The sequence below is a fragment of the Taudactylus pleione genome, unplaced genomic scaffold (assembly GCF_031769625.1).
Source record: "Taudactylus pleione unplaced genomic scaffold, aTauple2 ptg000685l, whole genome shotgun sequence".
NCBI lineage: Eukaryota > Metazoa > Chordata > Amphibia > Anura > Myobatrachidae > Taudactylus > Taudactylus pleione.
In genome coordinates, this window is record NW_028285087.1 from 4,981,768 (window position 1) to 5,008,565 (window position 26,798).

At 46.6% G+C, this 26,798-nt stretch overlaps 1 protein-coding gene across 3 annotated transcripts in view; it reads right to left on the minus strand.

Annotated features, from left to right (window-relative positions):
- Positions 1-5,294: 5,294 nt before the first annotated feature.
- The window catches only part of ATN1 (atrophin 1), a 59,044-nt gene continuing 37,540 nt past the window's right edge, over positions 5,295-26,798 (minus strand). For all 3 annotated transcript variants that reach the window (XM_088456076.1, XM_088456074.1, XM_088456075.1), the window contains exons 6-10: positions 25,594-25,792; positions 19,645-20,431; positions 18,117-18,260; positions 6,632-6,812; positions 5,295-6,073 (exon numbers count right to left, since the gene is read on the minus strand). In XM_088456076.1, the coding sequence (XP_088312202.1) occupies positions 6,040-6,073; positions 6,632-6,812; positions 18,117-18,260; positions 19,645-20,431; positions 25,594-25,792 (1,345 nt within the window). In that variant the 3' untranslated portion in view covers positions 5,295-6,039. The remainder of the gene's footprint in view (positions 6,074-6,631; positions 6,813-18,116; positions 18,261-19,644; positions 20,432-25,593; positions 25,793-26,798) is intronic.

The window sequence follows — 26,798 nt, forward strand, 5'->3', positions numbered from 1 at the left end:
GCCATTTCTTTCACGACTTAACAAATGTGATATGGCAAACATAGTTGTATGTCTTTTATATGTCTAGACTATGTCCAATACCCAGTCATACATGTATATAGCTCAATGTTCTGAAGCAGCTTTCGGTCATACATACATATATATCCTGATGGAAGAAACACGTCCAAAGGACAGCCCCTAATTACCATCCAGGCAACTGAGGCGAGTGCCTAGGACCCGGAAAGACATCGGCTATGTAACTGTTCAAAGCTTAGTGGATGGTGTTTGTAATAAAGTACTAAGCAAGCCACGTACGTGTAGATTAGATTAGCCAATATGGCCACTGGTGGTTAAATTGAACAATTGATAGCCCATGCATGCCCCCAGGCAGGACGACGAGTTGTCTGTGTCGATGCCCCATGTGGGTGTCACCTGCCATCCACCACAGTGGACTGGTTGAATGTCTACCCCACCATTGTGTTGGACTATCCCAACAATGCTCCCGCTCAGATACTGTAAACTGGTGCGGCCTAATTCTGAGTGATCTGAACTGGAAATTGAACCAATAAAAACGGGATTGAGTTGTCAGGACCTAACCTACATACTACAGAGGTTATTCAATGCGCTAACAATACATTTAGATCCATATAGCATAGACGTGCAAGACCACCATTTATGAAGTCATTTCCTTGCCGTTATCTAAAGCGTCACCTAGATGTAGCGGTGGAACCCCTATTATATCCTCCACCAACATTCATCGGCAAGGGCAAGCTCACTGTAAAATTCGGCACTGGTATCTATCTGACTGTACAGTGCGGCTGCTTAGGTTGGTCCTATTAAATACACTATACCTAAGCCAAGGTCCTTTAGGCAAGAGCCTCTGTCGGACAGCAATTGTCATCAGCTTGTAAAATAGATCATACCATAATTGCCTACACTCCCGGAAGTCGCGGGAGGCTGCCGATTTTTCGGGTAGCCCAGCCGCATCCCCGGAAGTGTAGGCAGATCTTCCCGCATCTTGCCCACTTCCTAGTGAAGCGGGTAGGATGGGAACATTTAATGGGGTATTCGAGGGTCCGCGGGGAGGGGGCGGGGCTAAACGGCACAATTTGTCATGCAAATGGTCTGTAACACGCTTCGATCATATACACGCAGTCCATATATAAACACGACATACATACTGGATGCACACTGTGCATAGACTACAACATACAAAGGGCCTCATTTGCCAATGAGTTTTATCATATACAACATGGGATAAAACTTGTCACGTATGATAAATGGTGCTCCAGCCAATCAGCTCCCAACTGCAAATTTTCAAACAGGTGACAGTTAGGAGCTGATTGGCTGGAGCACCATTATCATACGCAGCGAGGTTTAGCACTCGTTGCATATGATAAAACTCATTGCTAAATGAGGCCCAAAGTCACATATATGACACATGTGCACATTGAGACAATAAAGTTAGACCTGGACAGGAAATCGGTGATGGTGCGCTGGTATACAGTGCTGCTGGCCCCGCATATATAATATGGTATGAGAGTTGCTGAACACCACATCCTACAGTATAGCTTGTACATCCATAGGAAGCATTAGGTGGCCCCCAGCAGGCTCAGCTGTGGCCCTACTGATCATTATTAGTTACCCTCACTATGGTCCTGTATTTGTGTTGGTGTGAAAGAATCAGTGGCCTTCAAAGGCTATTGCAAGGCTCCTAAAACACATCCAGAGGTATTTAGGGAGACTGATGCACACTAGAGTGTCCTGTAACCCTGGGTAACCAATCACAGCTTGCCTTTCTTTTCTAAGAAAATTGAGTTTAATTACCATCATCTTAAAGAAAATGAACCTCCACTTTCTGCTGACCTCACCATCCCCCCACCCCATGGTTGGGCGTCTGTTACATAACTAGGGAAAGGACCAGAGACGAACTTCTGGGGGTGTCTGTTGCCACCACTGAATTTGTTTATCACAGAGACATTGTAATTCGGTTAATTAGATAACTCCTCTTACAAAGGATCAGAAGCATAATAGTGTAAATGAGAAATCCTCAACGATTTTTTTGCGCATTTATCCTTCATCCACTAAACTAGCAGAATTGCACCGATTGTTTCCATGGTGTCAGCTGTTGTCAGTTTTTCACCATCTGTCAGTCAAATGGCAGCAGCAGGATGTTTCTGAGTCTTCAAAGGGCCATTTCAGGCAGAAAAACTATTCCAAGTAGCAGGAGGTATTCCAGTATGTTTTAGACCCAACATCATTATTTTAAAATGGTAGTTAACCTTTATCACTGCCAGGACCTTTGTTCCCATTAATTCTCCAGGGCTCAGGGTACAGACTTTGGGCCGTATTCAATTAGTTTTGCACCCGCGATAAGATAAACGAAATGACTGTATAGGAGTGGAGAGGGTTAAACTTCCTAGGCTGGGGGCGGACCGGAGAGGGGAATCATGTGTCATGTAGGGCCAATGGGTTTTTAGGGTTGTAGTTTCTAGCAGGGATATCAGAGTTTGTTGGAGGCGGAGTCAGCCTCTTTTGTTCCTGTCTTCCCACCCTCCCTCCCTAAAGTTTATTTTTATGGGCTCTTTTTGATTTGGGTTTGGTGATTGTTTCGTTGGCTATTTTAGGCGGGAAAGAACGGCAGGTTACCTATTAGCACTGTGAATATTTGTTTACTCATTGTTTTGCTCACCTTCGTTGACTCATAAAGTCTGCTGGACCACCCTGCCGGGGGCAGCATCATCACCTTACCGGGTGGGTAGTCAAGATAGAAGGCTTGAGCGTATTGTGTTGTGGTTGGAGTGTTTATAGTGTTAGGCTTGGGCTGTTGTTAGCCGTTCTTTCTTTGCCACCATATTTAAATTAATTTAATATAGTAACTAATTCATTATATGTTTTTAAATAAATAGCTAACAAATTCTGCCAAATACAAGTCTCCGTGTCTTTATTTCAATTGGGTATGTTATTGTCACTGATTCACACGCAGGTCAATCCTCAGACGATGGGAAGTTTAAGTGTCGCATGCCGGACTTTTCGCCTACATTGCGTATTTTAGCCGAGGAAGCTTATCGTGCGCGTACCCGCTATTCACCCTATTCAATTCCAAAGATTGGAAAACAGCGACACGCGAAGTCAGAACAGGCGAAAAGTGGTGTCAGAATCGGGGGAAATCAGCCTGAATCCCCACAAAAAGATGCACTGACATTGGGGATCAATGTAGTAGTGCCCGATTAGTCCTAATAAAACTGTTTGGGGTACTTAAGTTCGCATAATTGCCTCTAATTAGCGTCTTTGCACAAGTGGTGAAGAATGGCATAAAGCCGCATCTTTTGGAGAAAATAAGTTGTCCTGTCAAATTTGGGGAACCTGAAAATGGGTGGTAGCATCTTGTAATGTCTCTAAAGTGTAGTTTTAATAAAAGTGAAATTCCTCCCTCATAAAAGCACCTGCAATCCCCAAAACATTTGGCCCCTTCTTAGAGCACCCCCAGAACCTTATTTCGCTAGTTTGCGAACTTGTCCGCCCACTTTGTGCTTTTTCGCCCCCAAATTCAAAGTACTTTTTTGGGGTGTTCTTAAGGTTTTTGTTTAGGAATTTTTTAACGCAGTTGTCCTTTGGGGGGCTGTTCCAAGGGTTCTGAGTGGAGTCCCCACCTTTGCACCCCAAAATAATAATATGGTACTTAATTTCTCTTGCTATTCCGAGGCAAATGTTTTTCGCCTATTACCTTGCATTGACTTTCCGCGTACGCGATAAGCGGATGGAATGGAATACGGAGATAAGTTTCCGATAGGCGAAAAGTCGCAATCGGCGATACTTTTTCGCAGATCTCGGCTTTTCGCTTCTAATTGAATATGGCCCTTTGAATGGTATAGATAGGGGATGTCCTTACGCTTGGTCTAACCAAACTTTTACTTTCATCTCCGTCTCAAGGAGTTTGCTGAATCTAAAGATTTTGTGCCGCACGAAATTCCGTACGCCGGCCGCAGCGGACAAGTCAAAATCGTCCTGAGATACACAAAAGGTGTATGTACGCGCATGCGCAGTCAGAATCGGGCCCTAATCCTCCAGATGGGAGAGTCCCAGAGCATCATGGGTAAAGATAGTTGGGGGTGGGGCTTATTCACCAGTTTTTCATGGTATTTTCTTTCATTAAATTAGGAGTAAGCCCTAAAATCGCAACTTCCCTATAAATGAAGCATATAGAGGAATTAGGAATAAATAAGTATACACTGGCTGGCGTCCATGTATGTACACACACTGCTTCTGGTATATAATGTGGAATTAATATACACAGATATACTCACAGCTCAGATATACGTACACTGTACAGGTTCAGGTACACGCAAACATTCTTGCAAACTGAAAGTTCCCTGGTATATACATAAAGATATACATACATGCTGACACATATGTATTCTTAACCACGGATTACACACGCCGTTATGTACAGGTCTACAACATTCGCTTGTATATACACTCAGACGGATATATACAAAGTGACTGCAGCATGCATCCACACACACACACAGAAAGGGGACGGGCACACACACATATATCTCTATGTATAATCACACACTCGGGTATATACACAAGCTCACATGGATTGTGTGACATGACAACAGCTAGGTTTTTACAACTCATCTGGAACATAACATATTATCAGGATGGTGATAATAACGGACTTGCGTGAGGAACAAGATCATTTTTCTACAACAGTTGATTCTGTAAGCACTGACAGGGGAAGAGCACAAATCACGACACGTGTACTATCGAGGAGGCATGAGGTACCAGCTGTTATCTATTCTCAGTTTACAACGTACTCTTCCAATAAACACAGTCAGGGCGGCCATTTTGCAGACTGAACCAATGATTATGAGAATGCCGAGGACATGAAATCCACCCCCGATACTCGGAACCTAGCGGAGATAATGGTGCCCGAATCTGGTGACATCACTGAGGCATGAGGCACTTTGTACCTCTCGTCTCAACAATGTCACTACTTGCTTCTGAGTTGAGGGACGGCGTTACCATGACTATTGTCCCTGTCATAAAATGGCTGCCTCTGTTAGGTGCACATTACCACAAATCAGCATGCATTTTGCTACCAAGCAAGGAAGTGCACACGCAACACAGAACACGCTAATATGGAATCCATGTAACTATACTGGTGTTCCCTACATTCCATTTCCCCATCTATATGTCTCTGCATACGATCCAGTCTCAGATGAGCTAAGCCACCATCCTTGTGGACGTGTCACGATATGAACACACAATAACACACAGACACAGACACACAGGGGGAGAGTCCAGAGCTCAGTCACACTCAGACCAACTATTAGTGACACAATACATACATTAAAAAATGTCCATGAGATGTCAGGTTACTGGGGCAAGCTGTCACTTTCTACACCTTGCATGCCTCTCTTTTTGCAGGATGTCTCTCTGCCAGAGTAAATCTCTATACGTGTCACATTGAGGAGTCTCACTGATGCTCTCTTGATGTCTCTCTGCCATGGGAAGGGTCTCTCTTACAGAAGGTGCTTCCGTCTGTCACAAGTGCTTCTGTCAGTCATTCGGGCGGTCACTATTATTCTACATAAGTTCTCACAGTGCACTTCCTGTGTGAGTGTCTCTGACTGTCATAGGGTGTCTCTCCGTGTCACAGGGTGTCTTATTCTGAAAAAATGGATCTCTAGTTCAGGTATACTGTAGGTTTTCAAGGTGCGGTATGTCAGTTAAGGGCTGTCTCTCTTTAGGCGGGGGCCTATATATCACAGAGCATCACTCTCTTATGGGCATTGCGCTCTGTTTCGCACGTAAGTAGGTGTGTCGTTAGTCACCGTCACAGCATGTCTCTTTGGTGCAAAGTCTGTTACGCTGCGTGTCCAGATGTCTCTCTCATACTGTTTTCCATGTTCTGTCACCACATGTCTCTCTTGGGTGTCTCTTTTGGTCGCATGAAGTATTCCTGACTGTCCGGGTACCAGAAGAAGCCATATTGTCTTGTCCAATCAGATGCCTGCAAGCCTTGAGACCACCTCTGTCCCCGTGACTTTATTACAGGGTTTTATCGGTTTCTTTCTTCAAATGACTGTAAAATAGTAGCACAAACATGGTCAATACTATTCCTATAGGTGCCTACACACATAACGATTTTTTTTAACGATTATTGATAACGATATCAGTTATCGTTCAATCGTTGAAAAAATCGTTAAAACGATGAACGATTATCATTCATGCGCGTTCATGTTTATAGTTTGCAGTTCGCTCAGACTGACCAACTGAACGATTTTCAGTAAGGGAATATGCAAAAATCGTTTGTAGTTAAAAAAAAATCGTTCATTACATTTAGTAAATGAACGATTTTAGTAAACGATTTTCGTTAATTTTTCCCTTAAAAAAAAAATGAACTAAAATCGTTTACTAAAATCGTTCATTTACTAAATCGTTGTGTGTGTATGCAGCTTATATGAAAATACTCTTACAATACACATAATTAGAGAGTAATACAATGTTACTGGGGTGGTGACCAACTGGGGAGGACCTGATAGGACGGACAAACCCAGCCTTAAATTTGCTTATAGTCTGCACAAAGAGATGTATAAAACCCTGCAGGTGACACCATGGCAGGCGCCCCGTGGTCTCTCACCTGTAGTAGTCTTCCTGTCCGGGGAGGGGAACTCCCTGCAGGGGATGGTGCGTCTGCAGCCAGTGCTGCTGCTCCAGGGCCAGGCGCTGCAGCTCCGCGGACTGTGCATGCATGGCCTGTAGCTGGTGAGCGGCGGAGAGAGGAGCAGAGAGGGAGGAAGGAAGGTCCCTGTAAGGGGAGGCTGTAGGGAAGGGAACATATCAAGGACTAGGTCAAGGACTATGTACAGAGAGGTTAATATGACTGTAAACAGCTGAGGTTTTACCTAAACTCTGCACTAAAAAGCGCCGAGGAATTAATTTCATTATTCTCAAGTAGAAGCCACCTAAAAATCTGATCTGTAAGTCATCGCTGAGAACAAGCATGAAGATGTACTGTACATTGCTCAACTGATGAAACGTGGATAGATGCTGTGACTGATCCAATGCTCTGAACCCACCCTGTAATCACTGTATATATAACAGGATACAGCAGTAATTACACGATTACCAGTATTCATACATTATTTATGCCAACAAATCATGTCTCCACACATTATGCCACATAGCATCCCAATCATTACACCAGACAGTACCCCAATCATTACACTAGACAGTACCCCAATCATCATTACACCACAGTACCCCAATCATTATATCAGACAGTACCCCAATCATTATATCAGACAGAACCCCAATCATTATATCAGACAGTACCTCAATCATTATATCAGACAGTACCCCAATCATTATATCAGACAGAACCCCAATCATTATATCAGACAGTACTCCAATCATTATATCAGACAGTCTCCCAATCATTACACCACACAGTACCCCAATCATTATATCAGATAGTAGCTCAATCATTATACCAGACAGTACCCCAATCATTTTATCAGACAGTACCCCAATCATTACACCAGGCACTCACCCAATCATTATACCAGACACTATCCCAATCATTACACCAGACAGTACCCCAATCATTATATCAGATAGTACCCCAATCATTATATCAGACAGTACTCCAATCATTACACCAGACAGTACCCCAATCATTACATCAGACAGTCACCCGTTCATTATATCAGACAGTCACCCAATCATTATATCAGACAGTCACCCAATCATTATATCAGACAGTAACCCAGTCATTATACCAGGCAGTCACTCAAACATTATACCAGACAGTACCCCAATCATTACAAAAGACAGTCACCCAATCATCATACCACACAGTACCCCAATCATTATACCAGACATTACCCTAATTATTACACCAGTCACCCAATCATTATACCAGACAGTACTTCAATCATTATATCAGACATTACCCCAATCATTACACCAGACAGTCAACCAATAATATCAGACAGTACCCCAATCATTACACCAGACAGTCACCCAATCATTATACCAGATAGTACTCCAAACATTACACCAGAAAGTCACCCAATCATTACACCAGACAGTACCACAATCATTATACCAGTCACCCAATCATTATATCAGACAGTCACCCAACCATTATATCAGACAGTACTCCAATCATTATATCAGACAGTACCTCAATCATTACACCAGAGAGTACCACAATCATTATACCTGACAATACTACAGACAGTACCCCAATTATACCAGACAGTACCCCATTCATTAAACCAGACAGTACCCCAATAATTTTACCAGACTGCCCCTATCATTATTCCACACAGTACCCCAATCTACCAATCAGTACCCCAAGAATTATACCAATCAGTACCCACACATTATAACAATCATTATACCAGACATTGCCCCACACAAAATAAAAGACAGCGGACCTCATTCAGAGTCGGTCGTTGCGGCCGCACGGTCGTACGCCACCGATGTTCGCTGAACTGCGCATGCGTAAAGTTCGCAATGCGCGTGCGCAAACTAGCTGCTACGATCAGAAATTTCTCTCTCCTTGAACACAGCCAGGTCGGTAGTTTGAGTGACAGAGGCCCTCATTCAGAGCCGCTCGTTAGCGGCTGTACGCTCGTTCCGAGCGATGTTTGCACATCTGCGCATGCGTACGCGTTTTAGTACGCATGCGCGAACCAGTCAGTGCGGCCGAAAATCCTTTGTACGCTATATAGCGAGTGCCTGCTATTTTGAGTGACAGAATGAGGCGTATGTGGGTGGTAACAGGGGAAGGTGCTTGAAAATGGGGAGTGGAGATCCGAACGCAGGCGTGCTTAAAGGTCAAAACGGGCGTTTTATGGGTGTGTATATTTAAAACAGCAGCGTCATTGACCACGTCACTGGGTTATTTTATAGCCAGAACTGCACGCAAATTTGTGGTAGCAAACACCAACCACAAGAATAGCGAGCAGTTCATCCGCTGGTCGATGTACTCGATTAATCTAATAAATAGCGGACATGACGTAGGATGCGAGCGGCCAGGGGGCGTTTTTAACAAATAAACGAGCGTATGTTTTGCACGCTCGTTCAGACTTAGAGGTGTGGACAGACAGCAATGTGCGTACGGATCATTTGAATAGCCACCCCTTGTTTTTAAACGAACGACCGCAAATAGCGAACGGCTCTGAATCAGGCCCAGAATTAGGCGTTTGTGGGTGGTAACAGGGGTAGGTGCTTGAAAACGGGGGAATGGAGATCCGAACGCAGGCGTGCCAAATTATGCGAACGGCGTTTTATGGGAGTGCATAATTAACAAAGTAGTGTCATGGCACACGTGACATGGGAGGTTTGTACACTGACCTGATCGTAGTGCTTAAGAGAGGGTATGGTCAACCGTAAGCTCTACGACCAGTTTCGATGGTTACCGATGGTCTCGATTAATCTTTATATGGCCGGAGATGACGTGTAATGCGTATGAGAATGGGGCGTATTTTTTGTCTTCCGGCCGCTTCCTCCCCTTGGTCGGCTAGCTAACGATCCGATCTTAAGGACGCAACATGCGAGTGCATCATTTGCATATCCGGACCCTTTTCCCGTACGACCGTGCGGCCGCAACGACCAACTCTGAATTAGGTCCTGTATCCCAAACAATATATCAATAAGTACCCCAAATATTATACAAGACAGTACCCCAATCATTACACCAGACGGTACCCCAATCAGTACACCAGACAGTACCCCAATCAGTATATCAGATAGTAGCTCAATCATTATACCAGACAGTACCCCAATCATTTTATCAGACAGTACCCCAATCATTACACCAGGCACTCACCCAATCATTATACCAGACACTATCCCAATCATTACACCAGACAGTACCCCAATCATTATATCAGATAGTACCCCAATCATTATATCAGACAGTCACCCAATCATTATATCAGACAGTCACCCAATCATTATATCAGACAGTAACCCAGTCATTATACCAGACAGTACCCCAATCATTACACCAGACAGTACCCCAATCATTACAAAAGACAGTCACCCAATCATCATACCACACAGTACCCCAATCATTATACCAGACATTACCCTAATTATTACACCAGTCACCCAATCATTATACCAGACAGTACTTCAATCATTATATCAGACATTACCCCAATCATTACACCAGACAGTCACCCAATAATATCAGACAGTACCCCAATCATTACACCAGACATTACCCTAATCATTATATCAGACAGTTGCCCAATCATTATACCAGACAGTACCCCAAACATTATGCCAGACAGTAGCCCAATCATTATACCAGACAGTAGCCCAATCATTATACCAGACAGTAGCCCAAACATTATGCCAGACAGTAGCCCAATCATTATACCATACAGTACTCCAATCATTATATCAGACAGTACTTCAATCATTATATCAGACAACCTTAAGCTCTACGACCAGTTTTGATGGTTACCGATGGTCTCGATTAATCTTTATATGCCCGGAGATGACGTGTAATGCGTACGAGAAGGGAGCGTATTTTTTGTCTTCCGGCCGCTTCCTCCCCTTGGTCGGCCAGCTAACGATCCGATCTTAAGGACGCAACATGCGAGTGCATCATTTGCATATCCGGCCCCTTTTCCCATACGATTGTGCGGCCGCAACGACCGACTCTGAATGAGGTCCTGTATCCCACACAATATACCAATAAGTACCCCAAATATTATACAAGACAGTACCCCAATCATTACACCAGACGGTACCCCAATCATATCTGACAGTACCCCAATCATTATACCAGACACCAGTCCAATCAGCATACCAGACAGTACCCCAATCAGTACACCAGACATTACCCTAATCATTATATCAGACAGTTGCCCAATCATTATACCAGACCGTACCCCAAACATTATACCATACAGTACTCCAATCATTATATCAGACAGTACTTCAATCATTATATCAGACAGTACCCCAATCATTATACCAGACAGTACCCCAATCATTATGCCAGACTGTAGCCCAGTCATTATATCAGACAGTACCCCAATCATTATACCATACAGTACTCCAATCATTACACCAGACAGTCACCCAATCATTATACCAGCTAGTACCCAAATCATTACACCAGAAAGTCACCCAATCATTACACCAGACAGTACCACAATCATTATACCAGTCACCCAATCATTATATCAGACAGTACCCCAATCATTACACCAGACAGTACCACTATCATTACACCAGACAGTCACTCATTCATTATATCAGCCAGTACTACAATCATTACACCAGACATTACCCCATTAATTTTACCAGACTTTACCCCAATCATTGTACCAGACAGTAGCCCAATCATTATATCAGACAGTACCCCAATCATTATACCAGACAGTACTCCAATCATTATACCAGACAGTACCCCAATCAGTACACCAGACAGTACCCCAATAATTATACCAGACATTACCCCAGTCATTTTACCAGACAGTGCCCCAAAACTTATACCAGACAGTACCCTAATCAATATATCAGACAGTAGCCCAATCATTATACCAGACAATACCCCAATCATTATGCCAGACAGCAGCCCAATTGTATCAGACAGTACCCCAATCATTATAGTAGACAGTACTCCAATCATATCAGAGTACCTCAATAATTATACCAGACAGTACCCCAATCATTTTACCAGACAGTACCCCAATCATTATATCAGACAGTACCTCAATCATTTTACCAGACAGTACCCCTATCATTATATCAGACAGTACACCAATCATTATACCACACAGTACCCAAATCTACCAATCAGTACCCCAAGAATTATATAAATCAGTACCCACACATTATACCAATCATTATACCAGATATTGCCCCACGCAATATAAAACACAGTATCCCAAACAATATACCAATAAGTACCCCAAATATTATACCAGACAGTACCCCAATCATTAAACCAGACAATACCCCAATAATTATATCAGACAGTACCCCAAATATTATACCAGACAGTACCCCAATAATTTTACCAGACAGTACCCTAATAATTGTACAAGACAGTACCTCAATCTACCAATCAGTACCCCCAGAACTATACAAATCAGTACCCACACATTATACCAATCATTATACCAGACATTTCCCCACACAATATAAAAGACAGCGGGGTCGATTCAGACCCTGATGCTAAGCTGCGCTCTCTCGCTGTGAAAAGGAGGCGGGTATGCAAATTCCGCCATCGCACTGTCTGATGTAAGGACTCCCTCTATATTTTAGAGAGCGACGGCAGAGTGAGCGCACGCCGGTTTAAACATACCCACTTTTCCTTCTCCACCTCCAGGAAGTGTATGATTAATCGGAACCATTGAGAGCCATCGGAGCTGCACGCAGCGCTTGAGGTAGACTCTACTCCACCACAAGTACTGCGATCACTGCAGGCTGAAATACAACCAAGTGACGTGTACAATGACGCTTCCATGCTAATTATGCACACCCATAAAACTCATGGCCTGATTCAGAGCCGCTCGCTCTGAATCAGGGCCGGGCTTTTTTGGGGGGGGATCGGCCTCTTGGCCGCTCGCATAGCTGTGGTTGACCACCCACAGCTATTGCGAGTGGCCATGATGATGGTCGCGATGGTTATTTCCATCGCGACCATCGGGCTTGCGACGAGACCCTTGTGGTAGGGTCTGGTGGTCGCAAGCCCCAGAGAAATTTAGTCTCTAACAGAGCCGGAATCTCTCCACTGACATCACTCGTGATGTCAGTGGGGCCGCCCACAAACGGCAGGCGTTTTCATGGGAACGCCTCCATTTGGGCAGCCACCAGCCCGGCCCGCCCACCAAAGGGGGCGTGCTGTCACTCAACATCGACAGCTCGCCCCCTTCAGTACACCAGACAGTACCCCAATAATTATACCAGACATTACCCCAGTAATTTTACCAGACAGTACCCCAAAAATTATACCAGACAGTACCCCGATCTTTATATCAGACAGTAGCCCAATCATTATACCAGACAATACCCCAATCATTATGCGAGACAGTAGCCCAATTATATCAGACAGTACCCCAATCATTATACCAGACAGTACTCCAATCATATCAGACAGTACCTCAATAATTATACCAGACAGTATCCCAATCATTATATCAGATACCAGACAGTACCTCAATCTTTTACCAGACAGTACCCCTATCATTATATCAGACAGTACACCAATCATTATACCACACAGTACCCCAATCTACCAATCAGTACCCCAAGAATGATACCAATCAGTACCCACACATTATACCAGATATTGCCCCACGCAATATAAAACACAGTATCCCAAACAATATACCAATAAGTACCCCAAATATACCAGACAGTACCCCAATCATTAAACCAGACAATACCCCAATAATTATATCAGACAGTACCCCAAATATTATACCAGAAAGTAACCCAATCATTACACCAGACAGTACCCCAAGCATTAAACCAGACAGTACCCCAATCATTTTACAAGACAGTACCTCAATCTACCAATCAGTACCCCCAGAATTATACCAATCATTATACCAGACATTGCCCCACACAATATAAAAGACAGAGGAGTCGATTCAGACCCTGACGCTAAGCTGCTCTCTCTCGCTGCCAAAAGGAGGCGGGTATGCAAATTCCGCGATCGCACTGTCTGATGTAAGGACTCCCTCTATATTTTAGAGAGCGACGGCAGAGTGAGCGCATGACGGTTTAAACATGCCCACTTTTCCACCTCCAGGAAGTGTATTATTAATCGGAACCATCGAGAGCCATCGGACCTGTACGCAGTGCTTGAGGTAGACTCTACTCCACCACAAGTACTGCGATCACTGCAGGCTGAAATACAACCAAGTGACGTTTACAATGACGCTTCCATGCTAATTATGCACACCCATAAAACTCAGGGCCTGATTCAGAGCCGCTCGTTCTGACAGAGCGCTCGATCTGAATCAGGGCCGGGCTTTTTTTTTTTTTTGGATCGGCCTCTTGGCCGCTCGCATAGCTGTGGGTGACCATCCACAGCTATTGCGAGCGGCCATGATGATGGCCGCGATGATCAAGACCATCGCGACCATCGGGCTTGCGACGAGCCCCTTGTGGTAGGGTCTGGTGGTCGCAAGCCCCAGAGAGATTTTGGCTCTAACAGAGCCAGAATCTCTCCACTGACATCACTCGTGATGTCAGTGGGGCCGCCCACAAATGGCAGGCGTTGGGAACACCTCCGTTTGGGTAGCCACCCCCCCGGCCCGTCCACCAAAGGGGGCGTGCTGTCACTCAACATCGACAGCTCGCCCTCTTTGGTGCGAGACCCGGAGCAACGGTTTGCCCGTCACTAGCCGGATCTCGCGCATGCGCTGTGGGCCACCATCGACCTGGTTGCGAGCGCTCAGCGCTTGCGACCAGGTCTGAATCAGGCCCTCAGTTCTGACGACAGACACGCCTGCGTTCGCACCACCACTCCCCAGTTCACAAGCACATTCTCCTGTTACCACCCACAACGGCACTATCTGTAGCGCTCAATCTTTGTGTTAAGAATGCATGATTCCCGATTACTGGTTCACGCACGTGCACTGTGATGCATATGCATGTGCAATAGTGCGACAATCGCCCATAGCGTGCGTCCGCGGCTTAGTGGTCTGAATCGGCCCCAGTATCCCAAACAATATACCAATAAGTACCCCAAATATCATACCAGACAGTACCCCAATCATTACACCAGACAGTACCCCAATCATTTTATCAGACAGTACCTCAATCATTATACCAGACAGCACCCCAATCATTATACCAGACATTACCCAAATCATTATATCAGACAGTAGCCCAATCATTATACCAGACAGCACTCCAGTCATATCAGACAGTACCCCAATTATTATACCAGACATTACCCAAATCATTATACCAGACAGTACCCCAATCAGTACACCAGACAGTACCCCAATCATTTTACCAGACAGTACCCCAATCATTAAGCCGTTTGTGGGCGGCCCTACTGATATCACTCATGATGTCAGTAGGTGGACTTCCTGCTCTATTAGAGCAGGAAGTCCACTGGGGCTTGCGGCCACGAGACCCTACCACAAGGGTCTCGTCGCAAACCCGATGGTTGCGATGGTCTTGACCATCGCAACCATCACCTGGCCGCTCGCATAAGCTGTGGGTGGTCACCCACAGCTATGCGAGCGGCCAGGAGGCCGTCTTTAAAAAAAAAAAAGGGACGCCCTGATTCAGAGCAAGCGCTCTCAAAGAGCGTCTGTCTCTGAATCGGGCCCAGTATCCCAAACAATATACCTATAAGTACCCCAGATATTATACCAGACAGTACACCAATCATTATATTTATTTTTATTTATTTATTACCAGTTATTTACATAGCGCACACATAATCCACAGCACTTTACAAAGACTATTTGGCCATTCACATCAGTCCCTGCCACAGTGGATTATATCAGGCAGTACACCAATCATTATACCAAACAGAGGGCCTGATTCTGACCCGCTCGTGAGCGCTGTACGCTCGCAAGCGGGTCGATGGTGCCTAAGTGCGCATGCGCACGGCGGAGGGAGCTCCGTCATGCGCATGCGCGAGACCCGGCGAGCGACGGGGAATCCGTCGCTCGGGGTCTCACACCAAAGGGGGCGTGCTGTCGATGGTGAGTGACAGCACGTCCCCTTTGGTGAGCGTGCCGGGGGCGTGGCTGCCAGACGGAGGCGTTCCCATGGGAACGCCTACCGTCTGAGTCCGGCCCCACTGACATCAGTAGTGATGTCAGTGGGAGTGATTTTGGCTCTGATAGAGCCAAAATCACTCCAGGGCTTGCGGCAGCGAGACCCTACCGCAGGGTCTCGTTGCAAGCCCGATGGTCGCGATGGTCTTGACCATCGCGACCATCATCATGGACGCTCGCTATAGCTGTGGGTGGTAACCCACAGCTATGCGAGCGTCCATGAGGCCGCTCCAAGTTGAGGTAGGTGGGCCCTGATTCAGAGCGAGCGCTCTGGTCAGAGCGTCCGGCTCTGAATCAGGCCCAGTGCCCCAATCATTATACCATCTACCAGACAGTACCACAAGGATTATACCAATCATTATACCAGACATTGCCCCACACAATATAAAAGACAGTGGGCCTGATTCACTAGGGATCGCTATTTTGCTAATGCACACGCAACGTGGTTGCTAATATCAGCGGTGATATGCAAATGCATTGCGATCGCAATATAACAGTGCGATCGCAGCCTCACATAAGGACGCTAACTTTCCCTTGTCTCACATCTGTAATACTTAGCAATATAGCGAAACAATCGGTAACATCGGACCCATACGCACACTTGCACAAGTCCAGACCTTACTCAGAAATTGCTAACATTCACATACGCTATCAGTGCTATGGCTGATGTACGCTATCAGTGCTATGGCTGATGTACGCTATCAGTGCTATGGCTGATGTACGCTATCAGTGCTATGGCTGATGTATGGTCACCACCCACAAACGGCACTTCCTGTCAATTACTCTGCTATGGGTATGCGTGTGGCCACTCTGCTATGGGTATGCGTGTGGCCACTCTGCTATGGGTATGCGTGTGGCCACTCTGCTATGGGTATGCGTGTGGCCACTTTGATTGCAGTTCCGATCGCATCGTCTGGTTCGCACACGCGAACTGTGATGCATACGCATGCGCAGTGCGAATTAATCGACCGATAGCATGCGTATTAGCAACTGCGATCCTTACTGAATCAGGTCCAGTATCCCAAACAATATACCAATCAGTACCCCAAAAATGAAAGCAGACAGTACATCAATCATTATACCAGACAGTACACCAATCATTATTTCACACAGTACCACAATCATTATACCAATCAGTACCCCACACATTATACAAATCATTATACCAGACAGTGCCACACACAATATAAAAGACAGTGGACAGTGTCGCTCGCAACCGGGTCAATGTTTTGGTCCTGCGCACGCGCAGCGGCCGCACTGCGCGTGCGCAAGCCCCGGAGCGAGAGAGAAACTATCTCGCTCCGGAGCTCTCTATAAAAGGGCCGGCTGTCGATGTTGATCGACAGCTCGGCCCATTTTGTAGACCCAACCTTAGGGTCTCGTCGCAAGCCCCGATGGTCGCGATGGTCTTGACCATCGAGTCCATCACCCTGGTCGGTCGCTAAGCTGTGGGTGGTAACCCACAGCTTAGCTAGTGACCAGGAGGCCGCACTAAAAAAAAGTAGCGGCCGCCCTCATTCAGCGAGAGCGATCACTTCTTGCGACCGCCTCTGAATGAGGGCCAGTATCTCAGACAATATACCAATAAGTACCCAAAACTGTATAACAGTCAGTACCCCATACATTATACCTGACAGTACCCCAATCATTATACCAATCATTACCCCAAACATTATACCATGTGGTACCCCAATCATTACATCAATCAGTACCCAACGCATTATAGCAGATAGTATCCCACTAATTATACCAAGGAAATCAGTACCCCTTGCATTATAGCAGACAGTGCCACACTCATTATACAAATTGATACCCCATGCTTTATAGCAGACAGTACCACACTCATTATACAAATTGATACCCCATGCTTTATAGCAGACAGTACCACACTCATTATACAAATTGATACCCCATGCTTTATAGCAGACAGTATCGCACACATTATACTAATCAGTACCCCATGCATTATAGCAGACAGTACCCAAATAATTATACCAGACAGTACCCCACTCATTATAACAGTACACCAATCATTATAACAGACAGTACTCTGCTCATTATACCAATCAGTACCCCCTGCGTTATAGCAGACAGTACCCCCCTCATTATAACAGACAGTAAGTACCCTGCTCATTATACCAATCAGTACCCCCTGCATTACAGCAGACAGTACCCTACACATTATGCCAGACGGCATCCCACTCATTATAACAATCAGTACATTATATCAATCAGTACCCCACGTATTATACCAGACAGTACCCCGATTAATTTTTAAACAGACAACCAAAAAGAAATGACGCAGCATCTATAGACAATAACATGAATTTTGTCACTCACCAAATATCTGCTGACGGAGGACGTCACTGTCGTGCAGAGGGTGCGGGATGAGTGGATTTTGTAGCGCAGCTGCAGGGTACGGGATCCGTGTGAGATGGGAACCAGATGTGAGTGGGTCCATTAGAGGGTGCACAGCGGCCGAAGCTGGGAGACACAAGAACGAGTGAATGTTGGGCCACCATACCACCCTCTCTGGGCACACTGCTACGAGGGTTGTTCAAAAAGTGATGCCTAAATGCTCATAACTCTGAAATAATATGCAACATTTATTTGAAACTTTGTCAGTTTGTACTTTAATATGTCTGCTAGCTATATATGTAGATTTGTTTAGGTAGTCCAAGAAGTACCATGGAATCCAAGATGAAACAAAGAGCCATCATTGAATTTCTGGAAAAAGAAGGCTGCAGTGCTACAGAATTCCACAGAAGACTGAAAAAAGTGTATGGTGAGCGTACAGTTGACTATAGCAATGTCAGAAGGTGGATGAAGCGTTTTCAATCGGGAGAATCGTCCGTGTGCGACAAACCTTCGTGGTGGCAGACCATCAACTGCAGTGACAGCAGAGAACCGACACAAAGTCGATGCCATGATTCAGAGAGACCATCGTGTGACCATCAGAGATATCAGTGATGAACTTGAATGTAGCCATGACACTGTAGAAACACTAATCAATGATTTGGGATATGGTAAAGTGTGTGCTAAATGGGTTCCAAAGCAATTAACCAGGGATCATAAGGCCCAGAGGGTGGATGTATGTATTGACCTATTGACCAACTTTGAAGCCAACCCTGAGATGTTTTTGGAAAATGTCATTACAGGAGATGAGACCTGAGTATTCCTTTATGACCCAGAAACAAAGGCCCAATCAAAGCAATGGAAACACCCAAGTTCACCTAGGCCAAAAAAGTTTAAATCACAGCGATCCGTAAACAAAGTCATGGCCACATTCTTCTGGGATTGCCGAGGTGTTATTCTCATCGATTACTTGGAACCAAACCAATCAACCAACAGTGATCGATACATTATTACACTTAAGAAGCTGAAAGAAGACATCCGCAAAAAAAAGGTCAACAATTCGACTGTCAAATGTCATCTTACACCACGACAATGCCAGACCTCACACTTCGATGGCAACATCTGCGACCATTGCCAAAATGGGGTGGGCAATAATGCCACATCCACCATACAGTCCTGATTTTGCCCCTTCTGACTTTCATCTGTTTGGCCCACTCAAATACGGTCTTCGGGGGTCAACATTTTGAAGACATAGAGGTTGTTAAAAACGCCAAACGGTCCTGGGTCAAACACCAACCACTGGAATTTTTTCCAAAGTGGATTTACAGCTTGGGTTGAGAGGTGGAGAAAGTGTTTGAGGACAGATGGTGAATTTTTTGAGTGGAGTCATTCTGTTACTAAGATTTCAAAGTATTTTACTGCAAATTTTCAAATCTGTATCTATATTAAAATTTGAGTTGTGAGCATTTAGGCATTACTTTTTGAACAACCCTCGTATTATTTCACAACTCACCTGCGTGAATGGCATCCTGCTGATGTAAGTGGAGGTGTGAGTGGATGTGCGAGTGCTGGTGGTGATGCGGCGTGACATTCAGCATTTGCAGTCGGGTCAGGGGGTCTCCGCTCAGGGCCGCCACCCTTTCCGCGTGCTGCCGTTCTGCAGCCAGGCGCTCAGCGTAGGACAGCTCACCCCGGGCACCTCCGGCCCCTCCGTTGCCCCCTGGTCCGGCTCCAGGACCTGCCCCCAGGGCCAGCCTTTCCCTTTCAAGAGCATGTTGGTGTGCATGCTGCCCATGGTGATAGGGGAAGGCAGGGTGTAAACCCATCTGCGCTGAGACCCCTGCATTGGAGGGTGGTGGCTGTGGCGGGGGAGGGTGATGTGGTGGCAGGGTGGAAGGGTGGAGGGGATCCAGCTCCCCAGGTTTTACTTCATATCCAGGTTTCAGCCTTTCTCGCAGCTCCCTCTCTGCCCGGGAAGGATCACTGGCAAACACAGCCGGCAGGTTGTAGGCAAGGAGCGGGTCTCCAAGTGGCAGATAAAAAGGGTGGTGTTGGGGATGGCCAGGCTGCGGTGCTCGCCCAGCTGGTGAGAGTACGTGGGGGCGAGCGTACTCACTCAGTGTACGGAGAGCAGGGGTGTCAGGTCCCAGGTAAGGGGGGACGGCAGCAACAGCCCCTGGAGGTTCAAAGTGTGGCTGGCGGGATGGGCCAGAGGACGGGGAGGCTAATGCTAAGGAAGGGTGGTGAGGAGGAGGCTGAGGGCACAGCTGAGGACAGTCGTGAGGCCGAGAATCCAGTTTCTGGAGGTTGGGGAGGAAAAAAATATGACCAGAGTTATTTCTTGCACTTATTGGTGAGCACAATAATCGTGTGTTAATACACTGAATCAGCTCCACGTTATGTGGCTTTCATCAGATAGTTACATATATGCAATTAATAAAGTGCTGAGACATCTCAAGCGTATCTAGAAAACTGAAATATGTATATTATGTACTGAAATCTGAAAAAGCTTGAAATTATGTCCTAAATCATCCAGCATCTGAATCAAGCTGCATATTCTAACATAAATCTCCTGGAATCCAACTTTTCCACCTCTGAGCTAAGTGACGGGCACATATTGTAAACTTGTACAATAACACTATAACACTATAAAACAATAACACTAGGGGACCCAGTACAATGGTACACTGAAACTAGGGGTCCCAGTACAATGGCACACTGAAACTAGGGGTCCCAGGACAATGGCATACTGACACTAGGGGTCCCAGTACAATGGCACACTGACACTAGGGGTCCCAGGACAATGGCATACTGACACTAGGGGTCCCAGTACAATGGCACACTGACATTAGGGGTCCCAGTACGATGGCACACTGACACTAGGGGTCCCAGGACAATGGCACACTGAAACTAGGGGTCCCAGTACAATGGCACACTGAAACTAGAGGTCCCAGGACAATGGCATACTGACACTAGGGGTCCCAGTACAATGGCACACTGACACTAGGGGTCCCAGGACAATGGCATACTGACACTAGGGGTCCCAGTACAATGGCACACTGACATTAGGGGTCCCAGTACGATGGCACACTGACACTAGGGGTCCCAGGACAATGGCACACTGACACTGGAGGTCCCAGTACAATGGCACACTGACACTAGGGGTCCCAGTACGATGGCACACTGACACTAGGGGGTCCCAGTATTATGGCACACTGACACTAGGGGGTCCCAGTACAATGGCACACTGACTCTAGGGGTACCAATACGATGGCACAATGACACTAGGGGCCCCAGTATGATGGCATACTGACACTCGGGGTCCCAGTACGATGGTATACTGACACTAGGGGTCCCAGTACAATGGCATACTGGCACTAGGGGTCCCAGTACAATGGCATACTGACACTGAGGACCTCATTCAGAGCCGCTCGCAAAATGCGAGCGCTCGGTTTGAATGATGGCGGCCGCATCTCTAAAAAGAGCCGGCCTCCTGGCCGCTGGCTAAGCTGTGGGTGACCACCCACAGCTTTAGCGAGCGGCCAGGTTGATGGTCGCGATGGTCATGACCATCGCGACCATCGGGGCTTGCGACGAGACCCTTGTGGTAGGGTCTCGTCTACCGCAAGCCCCAGAGAGTTTCCGGGTCTAATAGAGCCGGAAGCACTCCCACTGACATCACTTGTGGTTCGTTTGGGAGCGCCTCCGTTTGTGAAGCCACCCCCCCCGTCACTTTCGACAGCCGCCCCTTTTGTAGTGAGCCCCGGAGCGAGAGAATTTCTCTCTCGCTCCGGGGCTTGCGCACGCGCAGTGTGGCCGCTGCGCATGTGCAGAGCCCAACATCAACCCGCTTGCGAGCGGGTCTGAATGAGACCCTAAGTGCTATATTTGCTATAGGTCGATTTTAATTGAAAGAAAATTTACCAACATCGATGTGTTTCTGGTGCTAAATTACACATTTAGTAATACTAAAAAAAAACAAATCAAAAACTGTCTGTATCGCTCCAGATGCACAACTTCAAAGTTGATGGATTTTCATTATTTTAAATCGATCAAAATCATTTAAAATCAACCTTTAGTAAATATACCGCTAGTGATCCCAGTGCAATGGAAAACTGACACTAGGGACTAGGGGTTCCAGTACAATGGCACGCTGACACTAGGGGTCCCAGTGCAATAGCATACAGACACTATGTGTCCCTGTACAATGGAACGCTGACACTAGGGGTCCTATTACAATGGCATACAGACACTCGGGGTCCCAGTACAATAGCATACAGACACTATGGATTCCAGTACAATAGTATACAGACACTAGGGGTCCCAGTGCAATAGCATATTGACACTAGGGGTCCCAGTACAATAGCATACAGGCACTATGGATTCCAGTACAATAGTATACAGACACTAGGGGTCCCAGTGCAATAGCATACTGACACTAGGGGTCCCAGTACAATAGCATACAGACACTATGGATTCCAGTACAATAGTATACAGACACTAGGGGTCCCAGTGCAATAGCATACTGACACTAGGGGTCCCAGTACAATGGCATACTGACATTAGGGGTCCCAGTACAATGGCACGCTGACACTAGGGGTCCCAGTATAATGGCATACTGACACTAGGGGTCCCATTACAATGGCACACTGACACTAGGGGTCCCAATGCAATAGCATACAGACACTAGGGGTCCCAGTACAATGGAACGCTGACACTAGGGACTAGGGGTCCCAGTACAATGGCACACTGACACTAGGGGTCCCAGTGCAATAGCATACTGACACTAGGGGTCTCAGAACAATGGCATACTGACACTAGGGGTCCCTGTACAATGGAACGCTGACACTAGGGACTAGGGGTCCCAGTACAATGGCACACTGACACTAGGGGTCCCAGTGCAATGGCATACAGACACTAGAGGTCCCAGTACAATAGCATACAGACACTATGGATCCCAGTACAATAGTATACAGACACTAGGGGTCCCAGTGAAATAGCATACTGGCACTAGGGGTCCCAGTACAATGGCACACTGACACTAGGGGTCCCAGTACAATGGAACGCTGACACTAGGGACTAGGGGGTCCCATTACAATGGCACACTGACACTAGGGGTCCCAGTACAATGACACACTGACACTAGGGGTGCCATTGGAATAGCATTCAGACACTATGTGTCCCTGTACAATGGAACGCTGACACTAGGGGTCCCATTACAATGGCATACAGACACTAGGGGTCCCAGTACAATAGCATACAGACACTAGGGGTCCCAGTACAATAGCATACAGACACTATGGATTCCAGTACAATAGTATACAGACACTAGGGGTCCCAGTGCAATAGCATACTGACACTAGGGGTCCCAGAACAATGGCATACTGACACTAGGGGTCCCTGTACAATGGAACGCTGACACTAGGGACTAGGGGTCCCAGTACAATGGCACACTGACACTAGGGGTCCCAGTGCAATGGCACACTGACACTAGGGGTCCCAGTACAATAGCATACAGACACTATGGATCCCAGTACAATAGTATACAGACACTAGGGGTCCCAGTGCAATAGCATACTGGCACTAGGGGTCCCAGTACAATGGCATACTGACACTAGGGGTCCCAGTACAATGGAACGCTGACACTAGGGACTAGGGGTCCCAGTACAATGGCACACTGACACTAGGGGTCCCAGTACAATGGAACGCTGACACTAGGGACTAGGGGTCCCAGTACAATGGCACACTGACTCTAGGGGTCCCAGTGCAATGGCATACAGACACTAGGGGTCCCAGTACAATAGCAAACAGACACTAGGGGTCCCAGTACAATGGCACACTGACACTAGGGCTCTCTGTACAATGACACAGTGACACTAGGGTCCCAGTACAATGGTACACTGCAGGGCCGTCTCGAGGCACACTCTGTGTGTGCAGCCCCACAAGGGCACCATGTACCATCTGCGGAAGAACCATGCCCTCCACCCACTCGCTGGTGTTATTAGTATAAGCTCATGGGGAGGGGAGGGGTGGGGAGGGAAGGGGCGGAGGGGGAGTAGAGGATGGCGTTTTGTGCCAAGTAACCTAGCACCGGCGCTGGCATACTAACATTGTGGGTCCCAGTACAATGGCACACTGACACTAGGGGTCCCAGTGCAATGGGCACTGACACTAGGGGTCCCAGTGCAATGGGCACTGACACTAGGGGCGGTATTCAATTGTTAAAGCGCGCTCGATCTCCTGTCTAAAGTGATGGGAGATTACGGGCGCTATTCAATTGTTGCCGATTTTCGCGCTGATCGCGCCCATAGTGGTCTGGTTTAGCCGCGATAAACGGCTACCCCCGACCAAAGCGCTGGGTGCAATCACGAAAAATGCTGTTTGGGTGCCCAAACAGGTTACTTTTCGCCCATTTCAGCTCGCACCACTTGGGAGGTGCGAGCGGAAATGGTGCACCGGCAGCTGATCGAGCCCGTCAGGAGCAATAATTTAATAGCTCCTGTCGGGCGCGTAGAGTGGCAAAACAATTGAATACCGCCCTAGGGGTCATAGAACAATGGACCCTAACCCCATGTGTACCAGAACATTACACACTGACAATAGTACATTTAGGGTCCTGGCTGAATTAAAGGTTGAACTGGAGTGATGTTGATAAGACCAGATGGAGCAGCTGGTTCATTTCAGCTAATTAACTGTAGTCTCTATTTGACCAAGTGTAAAGTTAGGAGCAAATGTAGATACAAGGAGCATTTTGCGCAAAATTGTGTGGGACTGCACATTTAAAATGTGCTGAATTTTTTCAAATTGATTGGGAACATGTCCTAGCTTAACTCTAAAGGCCCCCATACATCAGCAATTGATTGCAGCAATTGTGCAATTTGCAATCGATTGTCTATAAAAATCTTTCCCTTTTTCAATCGATTGTGGCAATTCTGCAATCTGCAATCGATTGAAAAAGGGAAAGATTTTTATACACAATCGATTGCTGATTGCACGATTGCTGCAATCAATTGCTGATGCATGGGGGCCTTTAATCACAGTACAAAAATACAACCACCTTGTGTAGAAGCCGGTAGTATTTTCCTGCATGCAAAAAAAACCATATTTTTGCCCTATGCTTCGTAACAGGTGCAACCATGCACCCATTAGCACGAATATATCCTAAATCTGTTACCTGAGAGTAAAGGCCCCCATACATCAGCAATTGATTGCAGCAATCATGCAATTTGCAGTCGATTGAAAAAGGGAAAGATTTTTATACACAATCGATTGCAAATTGCACGATTGCTGCAATCAATTGCTGATGTATGGGGGCCTTAACAGACAGGACACAAGGCCCACAGAGACTTAACACCAGCAAGCAAACTGAATCATTATTATCCTTTATACAAAGGGCGCCACAAGGAGCCCGCAATGCCATGAGCTGAGTGAAGCATGAATACTCCGCTTGTGGTTTTCTTACCACGTTCCTCTCCAGTTCCCGTTCCCTCTCTCGCTCTCGCTCTCGGTCACGTTCCTCTCGTGCCCTCTGCTCACTCTCTCTCCGTGCTCGCTCAATCTGCTCTGACCTTTTCTTAGAAAGCTTGGACCCTTCCAAGGGCACAAAATATAGATCGGTCCGACAGCACGAGTTATATCCACGGTCCAGGTGTTTGTTAAACCTGGTGATGAAGGACAGATATTTGGAGATCAACCTGTCACCTTCACGACCATTGTTCTAGATTGACATAGAGCTGACATGAAGTAACCGTGCATACCATCCACATAACCTCCACAGACCATTCTACCCAACTAGCCCCCTTTCTACAGTCCACACGTAACTTCTACACTCACACAACTGGCCAACATTGCTGTGTGACTGGATCATGTAGCCCACCAAGAACCTGCCTGGACCTTTTGCAATATTTAGCAGTCATCCTTGTGGCACATACTTGCCTAATCATCCAGAATGTCCAGGAGAGTCCCCCATTTAGGGGGGGGACCTCCGATCAGAGTTTGCCATCCCCCTGAATGCCGCCCACTTCCCAACTCAAGTGAGCATCACAGGGGTTGGAAGAAGCGTTTCTCATTGAATCATGTCATCGCAGCCCCGTCTCCTTGGTAAGATGCCACCAATCGCAGCAGGGTTGGGAGGACCATGAAGTTGCAATTGTGGCCCTACACCCAGTCTACCGAATTGGACTTGGTTGTCCCCCATCGGGACTCTCCCCGAGGGGGATACTAGTGGGCAAGTATGATCAGATGCCGATTTCCCTATAGATTGTAAGTACCCTCTTACCTCGCTGCCTGAGCCTGATTCATTTGTGGCTGGTAGGAAGGAAGTGGCTGTGCAATATCGTCCAACTAAAAACCAAATGCAGCAGGAGGTGTCTGTATGAGATAGACGGCTCCTGTATGCATCTGCGATCCGAGAGCAGCGTCCCCAGACGCTGCTTCAGATCACCTTCGCTGCTCTGGCTAGGCTGCGTAAGCCGAAGCTTATTCAGCCTGGTCGGCTCCTGGCCGCTTTCGAGGCCAGGAAATCTGCATCCTACAACCAGGAACCTGGCCTCGGCACTCTCACTGAACGAGGCGGCATGCCCCCATTTGCAGAAACCCAGCCCGGCACCACCTCCTCCCTGTCCAAAAGGGTTCAGGTCTAAGGATCTACAGCAAAAACGTAGACAA